This window comes from Neovison vison, chromosome 2 (genome assembly GCF_020171115.1).
Source record: "Neovison vison isolate M4711 chromosome 2, ASM_NN_V1, whole genome shotgun sequence".
Taxonomy (NCBI): Eukaryota; Metazoa; Chordata; class Mammalia; order Carnivora; family Mustelidae; genus Neogale; species Neogale vison.
This window is the reverse complement of record NC_058092.1, coordinates 64,957,650-64,974,085: the sequence shown is the minus strand read 5'-3', so window position 1 is coordinate 64,974,085 and position 16,436 is coordinate 64,957,650. Positions and strand designations below refer to the sequence as shown.

At 36.3% G+C, this 16,436-nt stretch overlaps 1 protein-coding gene across 1 annotated transcript in view; it reads left to right on the top strand.

Moving 5' to 3' along the window:
* Window positions 1–6,435: 6,435 nt before the first annotated feature.
* Window positions 6,436–16,436, top strand: part of PIGK (phosphatidylinositol glycan anchor biosynthesis class K) — a 132,671-nt gene continuing 122,670 nt past the window's right edge. Inside the window, exons 1-3 of the mRNA XM_044238490.1 lie at window positions 6,436–6,563; window positions 10,059–10,112; window positions 15,759–15,850. Of these exons, the coding sequence (XP_044094425.1) occupies window positions 6,471–6,563; window positions 10,059–10,112; window positions 15,759–15,850 (239 nt within the window). The 5' untranslated portion in view covers window positions 6,436–6,470. The remainder of the gene's footprint in view (window positions 6,564–10,058; window positions 10,113–15,758; window positions 15,851–16,436) is intronic.

The following is a 16,436-nucleotide window of genomic DNA, read 5'->3' as shown; positions in this document are numbered from 1 at the left end:
CATTGGGCCCACTCAGAAAATTCAATATAATCTCCCTTACTAAAGAACTTAATCACATTTGCAAAGTCCCCTTTGTCCTGTTAGGTAACATATTCACAGGTTCTAAAGATTAAACTATGGACATCTTTGGGGAGTTATTATTCTGCCCTACCAAAGTACCTTTTTAGCAGTTTTCTGTAAATACACAACACCTTCCCTCCCTTCCACACCACTCCTATGTCTTCCTAAGAGAGGCCTTCCAGGATGTCCCACATTTTATTAAACAGGGCAGAGTTAAAATATTTATTAAATCTTCCTGGGACTTCAGAGATATTCACAAGATGCTTATTGAATAGAAGCAATATACAATAGAACAAAAATCAATTGAACAAAAGCAATTGCACTTACAGGAAATTTTCAGCTCATGGAGAGTTGAACTCTCAATTAGCTTTGTACCAACCAAACCGGTGGCTTCTTGATTGACAAGAGTTGAATACACTACTAATGCGATCTCAAGTTCTACATCACTAAAGCATGCAACATGATTTTCTGACCAGGTCATTATGGCATTTTAATGACATCACAAGATTTCCAAAAATGCGACTTTGAAGGGCAATTGCTCTACTCTTGTATTGAAGCAATGTTATTATGAGTTAGTTCTGAAGCTAATGAGAAGGTCATGAGATAGAAATTGATTACAGCAGGACAACAAGCTATTATTAAATGGCTCACTGGAAGGAGGGAGGAATAGTATTTGAAGCCAAACTGAAATGGAATTGAAGGTGGTCCAATATCAAAATTAGTACGAGGAAATGATACAAATACACTGGAAAGACAGACTTTTTCCTCTATTTTAGTTGATTTTTTCCTATTTGTATTTTATTAAATATCTCATTTCCTTTTTGAATTTTGTTTTTCCCAAAGAAACATTTTGACTTTAGATATGAATGAAATGTTGTATACATCAGATCCTTGTGTGCAAACAGTTTTGCCTGAGGCAATTAAACTATACATATTAAAAACCACATTGCAAAATCCCTCTGCCCAGCCATGTTCTGATCCTGATTAAACATATCCTTTCCATTCGTTTTATTTTGTGACAACATTTATTTAGTAGCCACAAAAGTAATGATAATAAGTTTATGGAAGTTCATCTTTCAAATTGTTTTGGGTAAATATTTAAACCAGATCTGACTTGTCTAGGAATCCTAAACCTGGTTGACTTCCTGTGATCCTTATGTTAAAAAAAGGGGTGGGGCATTATAAAACATTTGGTTGTAGAAGTTGGATATTGAAAAGTCATCCTTGAAATTGTCCTTTCTCCTGCTTTCCAAATATAATCCATCACCACGTTCTGTTGGTTGTGATCTTAAAATTCTAATTGAATTTCCATCATGTCCATTTCCATCATCTCCACGCTTACCACACTGGTTCAAGCTACCATTCCCTGGACTAGAGCCATGGCCTCCCAAATGCTCTACCTGCAGCATTCTCATTTAAACCAGCATGATTTTTGCCATTCTGAGGCTTTCCTTGACCTGATCCCCAAAGCTTTGAAGGGATGTGACACCTGCTTAGCAATGCAGTTTCATCTTGCAGCACTCTCTCTTTCATTCTTTGAACTACATGCATAAGGTCATTCAAAAACTTCCTCTAATAATCCAAGCTTCCTTCCTCCATAGGTTCTTTGTAAGAGCTGCTTCTTGTCTTGAAAGCTCTTCTCTTCATCTTTGCCTCATTAACTAATTAATTTCAGCTCAGTCCATTTCCTCAGGGAAGCCTACTCTGGTTTTTCTTACAGGGCTGTGTTCCCTACTAGGAATTCTCTTGTTAAATTTTTACATTTGTTTAAGTGCTTCTACTGTTAATATCTGTCTCCCCTAGACTGTAAGTTCCAGTGAAAGCAGCAAACTGCTCAGTTTTTGCTCTCTCTCCTATTATTGTCTGTGACTAGCACAGTGCCTGGTATGTAACTGGTGCTTAATAAATATTCACTCAGTGAATGAATAACACAGCGGTGTTCTTGGTGCAGACAGGAGAAGAGAGAAAAAGGTGACACAGAAGAAGAAATGGTAGGGGCATATGCAATAAAAGAGAGCAAGAATAAACAGTGATCTAACACTAGAGTTGACAGAATCAATCTGAGTTTTCACTTCATCGGAGAACAATAATAACAGCATGGATAGACTATGGTGAACTCCCTGTGAGGGTCATGCATAAAAACTTTTATTAGAGATGCCATGGATGTGTGTGATTTTGATCTGATAATCAAATGCTTGTTTTCTCTTAGTTAAGTCAATTATTCACTAAATGAGTAATTGAATTGACTACTAGTTTAAATGCAGACTCTGGTTAACAATTCTTTTTTTTAAATTGAGATATAATTGACATAACATTGTTATAGCCTTAGGTGTACAGTTTTTTCCTTGTGATGAAAACTTTTAAGATCTACTCTCTTAGCAACTTTCAAATACACTACACTACAGTACACTACAGTATTGTGTGTGTTTTTTTTTAATACAATGCTGATTTTATTCCAGCTAAATAAAGCAATGCACAAGTCTCTTGGGCAGTAGGGTTTACTCAAGGGGAAAAAGCCAAGAAAGAAGGATTTTTCATGTTTTCTTTAATTGTCAGTCACTGTACATTGTTCTCTTCCACACTTCCTTGCAGAAAATGTGGACTAACAAATCCTGTGCAAAGAAACATAGGAAAGAGAAAAAGAGAAAATGGAATTCATCTAGCACAATGTTGAAGGTGGTTCCTCCAATTTCTCTTCTATAAACTCCCCCATCAACACAGTCCATTCTGGATTATTTTAATATCATGACCATCTTCCCTGATTTTCATGCACAGGGTACACTGGTTGGGATAAGCAGACATGTCCTTTCCACACCCAGCGCTCAAGTCTCTAGGGCATCCTAGTTATTTATACTGATCACAGTTTGATGTTCTGCATTCTGAAGGCTGGCCACACTCAAGAGTTCAGAGTCCAAAGAGACTGCCAAGTCCCTGTCTGGGAGCAACAGTGCCACATGCAGCACCAAGACTGCCATGCTCCTTCCCTGGCTGGCCCTCAGGTCGTCAGGTCCTCAACTGGCTGTCTGCCCCAGGGCCAGTGGGACACACAGAGTGCTCCAAGGTTGGGCAAGTTACAGGCGGTGATGGGGTGGGGCTCCGAATTATTAACTAGAGTGAGCACGCTGAACATTGCATTCCCGGAATCTATTTATCTTATATAGTAAGTGGAAGTTAATACCTTCTGACTGCCTTTGTTCCTTTTGCCCACCCCTGCCCCCTGCCTCTGGCAACCCCCAATCTGTCTCTGTATTCATGGTTAACAATTTCTTTTTTTTTTTTCCAAAGATTTTATTTATTTATATGACAGAGAGAGATCACAAGCAGGCAGAGAGGCAGGCAGAGAGAGTGAGGAGGAAGCAGGCTCCCCGCCGAGCAGAGGGCCCGATGCGGGACTTGATCCCAGGACCCTGAGATCATGACCCGAGCCGAAGGCAGCAGCTTAACCCACTGAGCCACCCAGGCAATTTCTAACCAAATTTTAAATAATGCTATTTCACATGTTAATAGATAAAAAAAAAATTATTTCCCTTGTTGAGTGGGGCTTAAAACTGTTTGTGTGTCCCACATTTGGGTACAAAGTCTTGCCATACTTGAAAATCAGTCTTCAACCAAAAAACAAAGAGAAATAGAAATCTACTTCTTTAGGGACACCTGGGTGGCTCAGTCAGTTAGGCCGCTGCCTTCCGCTCGGGTCATGATCCCGGGGTCCTGGGATCAAGTCCCTCATTGGGCCCCTTGTCCAGCAGGGAACCTGCTTCTCTCCCTGCCTCTGCCTGCCACTCTGCCTGCTTGTGCTCTCTCGCTGACAAATAAATAAATAAAATCTTTTTTTTTTTTTTAAAAAAAGAAAGAAATCTACTTCTTTAACATGACAATTAGTACTTATTCTAATCCAAGAGCTAATGATAGATTTAATGGAAAAATGCTAAAACCATCCCTCTTAAAACAAAAATGAAACAAGATAATCTTGCTATCAACATTATTAGTTAGTATTCAGTTGTAATATAAATTGTGAAAAAGGAATACCAGAAATAATATTGGAAAGGAAGAAACCAAAAAGTAATTTGAGGATAACATTATTAAAAAACTAGAAAAGCCAAAACAGTTTGTCAAATAAAAGTTTTAAGTAATTTTCATTATTAATATAATTCAATACTTCTTATTAAAATAATGAAAGTACTTAGAAAATATGATCTGCCTATCAGCAATAACTGAACAGCATACATAATATTATAGATATTACCTATTTATAATTTTATATATGAAATAAAAAATATATATAATGAAAAAAATCTATTAAGAATTAGAACAAATGTTAACAATACAAAAAAACCCCACAAATGTTAACAATGCTTAGGAAGTAGCTTAATTTAGATATCTCTGGCTTAAAGTTCTACTAAGAAATTAAAAAAAGGAACCACACATAAGTAAGAGAGTTCCATATTCCAGGATGAAGGACTAAATATGATAAAGAGGTCAGGCTTTTTCAAATTTATTAATAGATTCTGTATAATCCCATTAAAAATTCAAATAGTATTATTTTCTTATAACTTGGAAAAATTATTATTGGCAAATTACTGGGCAAAATCACAAAAATCAAAGAATTTTTGTAAAAAATTAAGTATACTAAAATGGTTAGCCCTAGTGGCTAATTATTAAATTAATGGCTAAATATTAAAACGTATTAAAAACAACAGCGACTAAATAACATGGTACTGGCCCCAAAATAGACATAAATTTTAACTGAAGAGAATAGAAAGTCCAGAAGTACTTTATTTCTGATGACTGTTTAGTAAGAGAATAATTATGAGTCAATGGGTAAGGTAAGCATTATGTAGAAAATCCTGTTGGATAATGGAATACCAATTTTGATAAAAATAGTAGATTGTTACAGGAATGGCTCCCTAGAATCATGTTTCCATTTCTACACCCTTGTTTTTTCTAGCTATGGACACACTACAGAGTTTTGTGTGGTTCATTATGCAGCAATAGATAACTTGCATAACATCTCATGGTATATACAGAAATATATTCTGTATAATTGAACAGTTAAATTTAAAATCAGAGAAAATAAGCCTTGATCTGAAACCTGCATGAACCTGTGACATTTCAGGTGTAAGACTCTCTGATGGTATGCTTTCTTGGCTTTATAAGGGAAAACCCAAAATTTGACTACCTAACATTAAATACATCACAACATACAATAGTAAAAGAAACAAAATGGAAAGAGACACAAGAGACCAGGAAAAACAATAGCATAAAAAAATGGCAAGGCTTAATGCCAACTCCTTCATAAAGGTATTCAAATTCATATGGATAACAAAGCTATGAGCAGAGTATTTACATCAGAGTACTTAAGATTATAAACACAAGGAAACACATCAGATCTTGAGGAACTAGAAGTATAACAACTTTGAGGTAATATTTTGTAGCAAGGAATTTAGAGGGGGAAAAAACAGTATAATTTGGTGTTAGGTTGTATTTTTATGGCACTGTGAGTGTATACTTTGGAAAGCAGTATTATTGAAAGGCACTAACATTTTTGGACATTTTGACCTAAGATTCCTGTTCTAAGAAGTTATATAAAGAATATAATTCAACAAATGTAAAAGGCCAAATGCACAAAGGTATGCTTTACAATATTATTTTTATGGTAAAACTTGGAAACTTTGTATTGTCCAGTGGAGGGCTAATTACTTTGAAGCAAAAATAAGGGGTGGAATTTGAAGTTACCATTCAAGCGAAGTAGCATGAACATGCTTTTATCATGCTAGATAAAAATGATTCAAAATTGAATCATTTATAATGGAACAAATACACATGATCTTATCAAACCCTCAGACTCTCTTTGAAGTAAATTTTAGTTCCATAATTACAGAAGAAACAAAAACTTGAACAATTTCTCCATGTTCAAGCTTTTCATAATAGCCTGCAAGCCTGTTAATTGTAGCAACCACCCATTTTTCCATTTAATCCAATCAATCATCTTTTTGTGTCCAAAGGCTTGCACTTCCTACACCATCTCGCTTCACACACAGCTTCACATATTCAAAGAATTGGCAGCGCTATGCAGAATAGTAAATACCTTTTTAAAATTTACGGGATCACAGGTTTTTCTCCCTCACCTTTCAAACAACTTTTTAAACGTTGTATCTATTTTACAATACAAAAACTGGACATGCAGCTAAAGATAAAGGATGAAAGTCTTCCAACTGCTCTGCCCCGGCCACCCCGGGAACCTCAACTCTGTGCCAGGGCTGTTTACTAAAGGCTGCCGAAGGGCTGACCTCAAGGAGGTGGGGCTAGCGTCGCAAAAAAAAAAAAAAAAAAAAAGCCACGCAAAAAGCCGCCGTGCTGCTTTACGGCACTCGCTCCGCCCCCGCAGGTGCGGGAATCTGAAGCCGGGAAACATGGTGGCCTCCTGCTTTCTCAGGAGGGGTTTGACAGCCCTGGCAGGGTTGCTGCTTTTCTCCTTCGGCAGCTTGGCCGCTAGTCAGATCGAGGTAGGAGTCAGGCCCTCCGAGCGACAGAGCCCTGGGAGGTCAGCTCTGTCGTGGCTCCGATTCCCAGCAGCGAAGGGGAACATCCGCGTCTTACTAAGGCTGACTGGGCTGTGTGTGGGAAGGGTGTCACCGGGAATGGGATAGGACACTGTCCACCTGTTTCGCCGTTTTAAAACGACGAATTTAAAGAATCAGATCTCAGGAGACGGGGGAGGACCTGATCCATTACTCGAACGAGTGTGCAGTCCCTAGCAGTTGATTCGTGAGCACGGAAGTGAAGCACCTACTTTTCTCCTGCTAAACTACACTGCTCCCCTTTGATAGGAGTCAGACCGGTACGGTGTTTCATTTTGGAGTCACAGGACGTTCTGGCCTTGATAAAGCTTTTTTACTCTATCCAGTACTCGGACAGTGTGTCAGGCCAGGTCTACGGTCTAGATCTGTTTCAGACCTTCCCAACCTCTTGGCGAGGGGCCGGGATGGTTAACCGACATTTGCAAATCGATGTCCGAAGTTTCATCTTCTGCCTAGCCCACCTCCTGTAGGACTGCTGCTAAGTCAGAAACCGGTTTGTTTTAATAAACTCTTTTTATCCCGTGTGTTGATCATCACTACTTTCTGTGTTCTGAGCTTTAAAAATTGCTTTCACCTTTCCAGTTCCACTGGCTTAATGTGGGCTTTGCTCATTTCTTGCCTAGACTATTGCAAGAACTATCTTGTTTCCCCCAGGTTTCCAAAGTCCCTCACTTAAATGCTAGATTCGTCTTGATAAAATGCAAACCCAGTCAGGTTATTCTTGATTCAATCCTTTCAGTGTTTTCCCATTGCATAGGGAGGAAAGTTTATTTAAACAACATAATCTGGTTTCTGCCCACTCTTTGATCTTCTTTTTAGAGTCTGTTCTTTCTACCACCTAAGTACCTTGAGTTTAGACCAATGAGTTCTAAACTTTTTGAATACATATCCTCCAGTTAGAAAAGATGGTGCATGCACCCTTTCGCTGTATCCATGAATTGCTGGTAATCTATATAGTCAAGATTTATAAGGTATATTCTTATATAATACAAATATGAATAGAGGTTCTGCTATTTTTCTCCTTTATTTTAGTGGATTATCTTGTATACTTCGTTTTTGATATCATTTTTTTTGTAGTTATGTTGTTTCTGTACTTTTTCACATTAACCATGATTTTTTTATACCTTTTGTTTCTTATGTCTTATTACTAAGATGCAATAAAAACATAACCTCTGTAGAGTCTTTCCTTATCCCTTGCTTTGCTTATACTCTTGTAATTTGCACACTTAGCCAGTGTAGCATTCATCTACTGTAATCCATATATGCTTTGTAGTATTTGTTATTCCTGCATCTTTCACTTAAGAGTCCAGTAGCTCCCTAACTGGTCGGTTTCAAGTCTTTTTTCTTTCCAGTCTATTTTCTAAGCTGCAGCCAGAGTAACTTTTAAAAATGCAAATCAGATCCTGTCACCCATAAACACCTTAATGTTTTCTTAAGGATAGCGAACAGAATATTCATTATGACTCATGAGTAAGGCCCTACTCTTCTCTTTCTTGGACTTTTAGTTGTGCTAATCTTTTAGTTTCTCAAAGCTCCTTTTTCCCTTAGGGAGGATGTTCCTTCTGTCTGGAATTATCTTCCCTCTTCTCTTCATCTTTTGAATATTAAGCAAAGGTCACTTCTGCAGGAAGACTTCACTGATGCCTTCCTACTTCCCACAGCCAGAATCAGGTCAGGTCTATCTGGGAGTCTATTGTACTTTTTCATGATACTGTGTATATTATCTCTATAGAATTTATAGTTTGCCCTCATCTGCTTAATGTGTGTCTATCAAGTTGGATAATATCCTCTTTGGAGGCAAGTACTATGATTATTTTTGCCCTTCATTGTATTCTCTTCACTCAGGACAATGGCTGGCACATGGCACCCAATGAATGTGATGAATGAATTAATGTTACATTGCAGTGTAACATGTTTGCATGCTTCTTTATTGAACTGTGGGGTTCTTCAGATAAAGCAGCATGATTTTTGTATCACTGTACAGTACATGTAACTGGCACATAATAGGTGCTCCATTCATTATATGTAGACTGAATAAGTAACGTTGCAGTGCCTGTATTGTCTAAATAAAAAACAAAAAAATAAAAAAAAATCACAGAAGAGTTTTGCCATATCAAATTTTTCACCGAAGTCTTAATGATGTAAAAATTTTCAGCTAGACAGGATACTTGAGATTATTGGGTCAGATCTTACTTTCAAGTCTAAAGAGCTAAGTGACTTATCCCAGTCTCACAGCTATGTGTGGATTAGGATTTGGGCTAAATCTTAAAATTTTTAAACTAAGGCTTTATCCACTATAGCATACTGTTTTCTTTTGCATCTAGACAGCTGTTGAGAAAGGTTAAAAAATACATAGATATGGGGCGCCTGGGTGGCTCAGTGGGTTAAGCCGCTGCCTTCGGCTCAGGTCATGATCTCAGGGTCCTGGGATCGAGTCCCGCATCGGGCTCTCTGCTCAGCGGGGAGCCTGCTTCCTCCTCTCTCTCTCTCTGCCTGCCTCTCTGCCTGCTTGTGATCTCTCTCTGTCAAATAAATAAATAAAATCTTTAAAAAAAATACATGGATATGTATATGAGGGAATTTTTTGTTTTATTGTCCTTAAAATTTTCTTGCCAGCTGAAAATTAAAACACCTAACATTTGTTATGCAATTACTGTGTCCCAGTCACCTTTTGTACCTTCTGTGTATCAGGTAATATATTACTATTTCATAGATGGAGAAATGGAGGCATAGAGAAGCTTTCCTAAGGTTTTACAGCTAGTATATAGTAGGGTCCAGATTTGAATCCAGGCAGTATGACTCCTCTCATAATTAATACTGTTTGGTAGCAGATCTGGGGTCACTAAGGTTTATATTCACTGTAATTTTAATGTATAATAAATATATTCATTAGGTGTTGATATTTTTGGATGTTACAATGGCAGATATGGTTCAGACTTTAACAGAGTAGGGAAATGGTACATGGAGGCATGGTAGAGAATGTGCTCAATCACATATATTGCTGTGTTCAATAAAGTTATTGGAAACATCCAGCACAGAGTAGGAAGTAGTGAATGAGACTTCAATAAGAAGGGTATTAATTGTTATGTGTAGAATCAGGGCATGAAAATAAGTCAGTTGTTCACAATTTGAAGACTGAATGGAAAACTAGAAGCATATGAGGAAGAGCTGGTTGTATTTGAGATAAACTGTTTAAAAACAAGTAGCTGTCCTCCATGTCCCCCAACAAAATTAAAATTTGTCCTTTATAAGGACAAAATTTGTCCTTTATAAGATCAAATACTAGAACCTTTATAAATTTGCATAATGATAACTTACTATCATTTTAACCAGACTCCATGAATCTTAACTGTTCTTTATTCAGTCTTTATTCTCAGAAATGTGGCTTTTCTAATGTTTTTGATATTATTTGACTTGTAGGATCAAGCAGAACAGTTCTTTAGAAGTGGCCATACAAACAACTGGGCTGTTTTGGTAAGTATGTTTTGTTGTTGTTGTTGTTGTTTTAAAGATTTTATTTATTTATTTGACAAAGAGAGAGACAGTGAGAAAGAGAGAGAGCACGTAAGCAGGGGGAGTGGCAGAGGGAGAAGTAGACTTCCTGCGAAGCAAGGAGCCTGAAGTGGGGCTCAATCCCAGGACCCTGGGATCATGACCTGAGCTGAAGGCAGAGGCTTAACAACTGAGCCACCCAGGTGCCGTAGTAAGTATGTTTGATAAGGTATATGTTGTTGTTTACATTAGTTATGTTTCTGAGAAATTCTGTGTGTCAATCAAATTTTTTTAAAAAACCATTCTCTTACACTGTACACAAAGATCAACTCAAAATGGATAAAAGACCTCAACGTGAGACAGGAATCCATCAGAATCTTAGAGGAGAACATAGGCAGTAATCTCTTTGATATCAGCCACAGCAACTTCTTTCAAAATACGTCTCCAAAGGCAAAGGAAACAAAAGCGAAAATAAACTTCTGGGACTTCATCAAAATCAAAAGCTTCTGCACAGCAAAGGAAACAGTCAAAAAAACAAAAAGGCAACCCACGGAATGGGAGAAGATATTTGCAAATGACAGTACAGACAAAAGGTTGATATCCAGGATCTATAATGAACTCCTCAAACTCAACCCACACGAAACAGGCAAACACATCAAAAAATGGGCAGAAGATATGAACAGACACTTCTCCAATCAAGACATACAAATGGCTATCAGACACATGAAAAAATGCTCATCATCATTAGCCCTCAGGGAGATTCAAATTAAAACCACATTGAGATATCACCTTACACCAGTTAGAATGGCCAAAATTAACAAAACAGGAAACAACATGTGTTGGAGAGGATGTGGAGAAAGGGGACCCCTCTTCCACTGTTGGTGGGAATGCAAGTTGGTGCAGCCTCTTTGGAGAACAGTGTGGAGATTCCTCAAGAAATTAAAAATAGAACTTCCCTACGACCCTGCAATTGCACTCCTGGGTATTTACCCCAAAGATAAAGATGTCGTGAAAAGAAGGGCCATCTGTACCCCAATGTTTATAGCAGCAATGGCCACGGTCGCCAAACTATGGAAAGAACCAAGATGCCCTTCAACGGATGAATGGATAAGGAAGATGTGGTCCATATACACTATGGAGTATTATGCCTCCATCAGAAAGGATGAATACCCAACTTTTGTAGCAACATGGACGGGACTGGAAGAGATTATGCTGAGTGAAATAAGTCAAGCAGAGAGAGTCAATTATCATATGGTTTCACTTATTTGTGGAGCATAACAAATAGCATGGAGGACAAGGGGCGTTAGAGAGGAGTAGGGAATTTGGGTAAATTGGAAGGGGAGGTGAACCATGAGAGACTATGGACTCTGAAAAACAGTCTGAGGGGTTTGAAGTGACAGGGGGTGGGAGGTTGGGGTACCAGGTGGTGGGTATTATAGAGGGCACGGCTTGCATGGAACACTGGGTGTGGTGAAAAAATAATGAATACTGTTTTTCTGAAAATAAATAAATTGGGAATAAATAAATAAATAAATAAATAAAGAATTGAAAAACACACACACACAAAAAAATTATTTTCTCCTATCTTATAAGAAATTCCTAAATTTGAATTGGCTACATTTTAAATTGACTATATCAACTAATATTCTAGGGTTTCAGTGTATTGTCAAGTGGTGATATGTAAATAAATGTAAGAATATATTAGGGATACTATTGTTAAAAGAAGCATCTTATAAAATGTACAATTATTTTAATGATGGAAATTAGTAATTGTATTTCTTATCTATAATATTAGTTTGTAGATAGATCTCTATTTAGGCTATTAAAAAATTTTTTTTTCTGCCCACAAAAATAAATGATCATCATAGAAAATCAAATTATATAGAAAAGTTTAGGAGGGGACAGATTAATTTTATATTAGATGGCTCTCACCTCAGTTTAAAAGAAAAAGAAAATATCTTCAAGTCCCACACATGCCAGAATTAACGTTTCAATTCTTCTGGCCTTTGTCCTCATATACAAGCCTAAAGGTAAATGATTTTATGTAATGAGGGTCATCTTATACCTGTTATTTTGCATTCCCATAGCAGTATATCTTGGAGATCTTCCCCTGTCAATATGGAGATGCATAATCATTTCCAAAGTCTTTATTACTTTGTATTTTATGAATGTACCGTAATCTCTTGTTCATGGGCATTTAGATTCTAACCTTTTTGTTTTAAACAAGGCTAAGTTGGACAGCCGTAAAAATATACCTTTGTGAACTTGAGTGATTTAATCTTTAGGATAGATTCCTAAGCTATAAGGCTGGGAAGTTATGGAGCATAATTGCTTTCTAGAAATGCTATACCTCTTTTTTCTATTTGCAGAACAACTGTGTATTATTAACCTTTGCCATTTCTTTTTAACTGCTGGGTAACAAATAAAATTTTGTTTTAATTTGAATTGTTTTGATTTTTAGTAAGGTTTGCTTATTGGCCAATTTTTTTCTTCTGCCTTTTTTTTTTCTTGGTGTAAATTACCATCTTAATTTATCTGGATTTATAAATTTGTATTTTTAATTTCCTTACTAGAATACGCATCATCAGTTTTTTTTTCTCGCACTTGGAAAGTATTTGGATAATAGTTTCACTGCTGAGAATTTGTTTAATGACATTCACATGATTAGAAGATATAATAAATTTGACTTCATGAAAAAATTGTAGAAAAGGGTTGACTGGAAGAAAGAATGAGGAAATGAGGCAGGAAAGGAAGCGAATTTTTGTGAAAAAGGAAGGGAGCTCATGGGTCATTTTGTTGTTCTTCCACAAAGTACACCTATATGTTACCCTTCAAAAGAGATTTTATGAAGGAATCGAACAAAAGCAGCTCAAGATAAGGAGATAAGTTTTTGATGACCAGTTAAAAGAGAGGGACACTTAATCAGGAGACAGGCCATGATCCAACAATTCTGGAGAATAACTTGCTCTTCAGAAACTAAGGGCTCTTCAATGACTAGTCTCTCTATGGGAATTCTTAAGAAAGGGAGTAAATGCCCATGTTCAGACAACTAATTGCCAAAGGGCTTATCCTTTACAATAAGAGCCTTTTAGCTTACACTGCACACGCATGAAGCTTTCCTTGTTTGGGAAACCTCTAACTGAGCCCCTCTTCAGCCTCAGTAACTTGTGTCTCAGATGAGGAATGAAATGAGGATGAGAAAGAATTATTACTGAGCATTTCACAACCACCACAGTTTTGTATTGTGTACAGTATTTTACATATTAACTCAGACTTCGTAAAGTGAGACTTTACGAAGTGAATTAAAGTGAATTGTGCTTTCTTAAATGGAAAATCTTGAAATTTGACCAGGGCCAAGTTGAAAGTACTAAACATGCATTTTTTTCAATGTTATGTAATTCAGATTTTAAAAATATATGTTTCTCTACCAGTTTGAATTACTTTGTCCTGACTAAATGATCAGAGGTAAATGGAATACCCCTTTGCCTTTGTACTGTGACTGAGAAACTTTCGCCACCAGAGGGAGATAGAAGGAAAATTGGATTTCCTTTTAGTTTCAAGATCTGCTTTGAGTAAATCATTTTTGCTCCTGTTTAATAAAAAAAATTCATGATGATAACCCTTACTTATGGTTAAAAAAAAGTACAGTGAGTAAGGGTATGAACTGAAAAATCCTTGTACCCTTCTTTGATTCCCATTTTTATTCTCTATGATCACTTATTATTTTCTTGTTCATCCTTTCAGAAATTTCCAATGCATATAATTACATTTGTGTCTATCCCTCTCTCCTTTTAAAAAGACTAATGGATCATATCACAAGCTGTCTTACCACTGGCTTTTTTAAAAAATTTCATTTTGAGAATATGAATAATTTATATTAAGTTATTTCTTGGTCCCTACTCTTTTGCCACCTTCATTTCATGTTCAGTAAATTGCTGGTTAAAAGGCAGGCAGTTTTCTTAGGTTTATGCTGAAATACTATAATAGCAAGAAAAGCCTTTTGGATGTGGTAAATTGCACTGAATATACTGGTTTTGGTTATGATTAATTCAGATAGAAATTAAACTGGTTCTACTCAAGTTATGGAATCTGTAGATTTCTAGCTTTTTGATTTCAATTTTTGCTAGTACAGGCAATGTTATAATGAAAATTCTTGATTACATATTTTTGTGTACTTATATAAGCTAAATCAAAAGATTAATATATATTCAAACTTGATATATCTTTAAAATTACCACTTTAGAAGATTTATATTAGTTTACATTTCCAACAGCAGGATATGAGTTATTTATTTCCACACACAATTGTCAATACTATGAATTGTCATGGACTTTTAAATATTCATCAATTCAATTTGTGTCTTTTAAATTATGGTAAAACTTGACCATCTTTAAGAGCTTATTGTCCATTTTGAATACCTTTATTATGAAATGGTTGGTCTCATCTTTTTCCCATTTTTGAAAATTGGGTGGTTCCTTTTTTTTTATTGAGTTACAATTATTTCAAGTTTTTTTTTTATTTCATTTAGGACTTTGTGGTATTTTTGACACATGGAGTTTTACACTTTAATGTAGTCAAAAATTATAGTCTTTTCCTTTTTGGATTCCAGGTTGAAAATTCATTTTAATAAAAAAAATCTTGTAGTTCCTTTCCATTTGCAGGGGCCGGAACATTTATGTGATTCTCAAAGCTGTCATTATACCCATGACCAGCAGAGGCATGTGGTAGGAGTCTGAGAGGGTGCTGGGGGGTTTAGGTATGCTTTTTGGAATGGATTTCCCATAGGGCTGATTTTTTGAGGTATAGCGTTAAGTTTGCCCAATACCTTTGGTATCATTTTTAGGAATCAGTTTGTAGTTGTTTTTTTAAATGTAAAACTTTTTTGGATTGTTTCTAGTTTTCTATTTGGTTCAACAGCTTCTTTATAATATATTCTCTTATGTGCATGTAAAAGTGCTTTGTATGTTAATCTATCTATCTAGCATTTTTCATAACTGGAATTAGGAAGCAGTCCAGAGTGAAAGGAATATTATATAACCCAATATCGTTAATTTTCTATTCTATGAAGAGATTATGGGCATTGCCTTTGATTCTAAAGAATTTAATCTTTTAGACTTAGGAACATTATAGAATCACATAAATTGAGAGTAACTAAGTTGGTTCAGTATTTGATTAAATTCACCAAAGATTTGTTTTCTCTTAAGCTGAATGGTCTTTTTATTTAATAGCAGTTATGAAAGACCTCTTTCTGGAGAGCTTGGTTTTATTGACAATTCTTTATATGTTTTCCTGTTTGTAAGCCTATATTATGATGTACTCTTTTTTTTTTAATTTTATTTATTTATTTGACAGAGAGAGATCACAAATAGGCAGAGAGGCAGGCAGAGAGAGAGAGAGGAGGAAACAGGCTCCCCGCTGAGCAGAGAGCCCGATGCGGGACTCGATCCCAGGACCCTGAGATCATGACCTGAGCCGAAGGCAGCGGCTTAACCCACTGAGCCACCCAGGCGCCCCCATGATGTACTCTTTTTTTAAGGCATCTCTAAATCCTACTTCAAGAGAGATAATTCTGTAACTTGGTGGCTTGTTTTGATTCATAACAATAATATATTTGTTTTAATATTTTAGGTATGTACATCCCGGTTCTGGTTTAATTATCGACATGTTGCAAATACTCTCTCTGTTTACAGAAGTGTCAAGAGGCTAGGTATTCCTGACAGGTAAGAATTCTTAATAAAGCTTAACTCTGAGCTTCAGTGAAAATGAACCTTAGACAATTTTTATTATTTTTGCATTTTTGTATTGCTTTGGAAGAGTTGAAGAAGCCTGATTTGAAGGTTTTTTTATTGTTGTTAACACATACCATCATGTATAAAGTAGCTGTTACTTAAGACCGTGATAGCAAATTATATAAAATTATATAAAACAACAGTCAATACCTTATAAGGTAAAAAGATTTGATAAAGTATAATTGTTTAGTGTCATTTATTTAATTATTAAATGTGTTAGTCTGGGTTTTTAATTGTAACAATTTTGACTGATTCAAGTAGAAAAGTAATTTATTGAATGCATATTGATTAGCTCTCCAAATTGCTGGGAAGGCTATATGTAGCCAGGAACATGTTACACTAGGTAGCAAGAAAGACATCTGGAAATCATGGCATAAAGTCACCCAGTGACAATAAAGCTGCCACATGTTGCTGGTTAGACTCTGCTACTTCATAGCTGCTACCATTATCTTGTGAAACTTAATGTTGCTGCCGCTGCCTGCCAAAATCCAGCCTTTGCTGGCCCAGGTTCTTACTG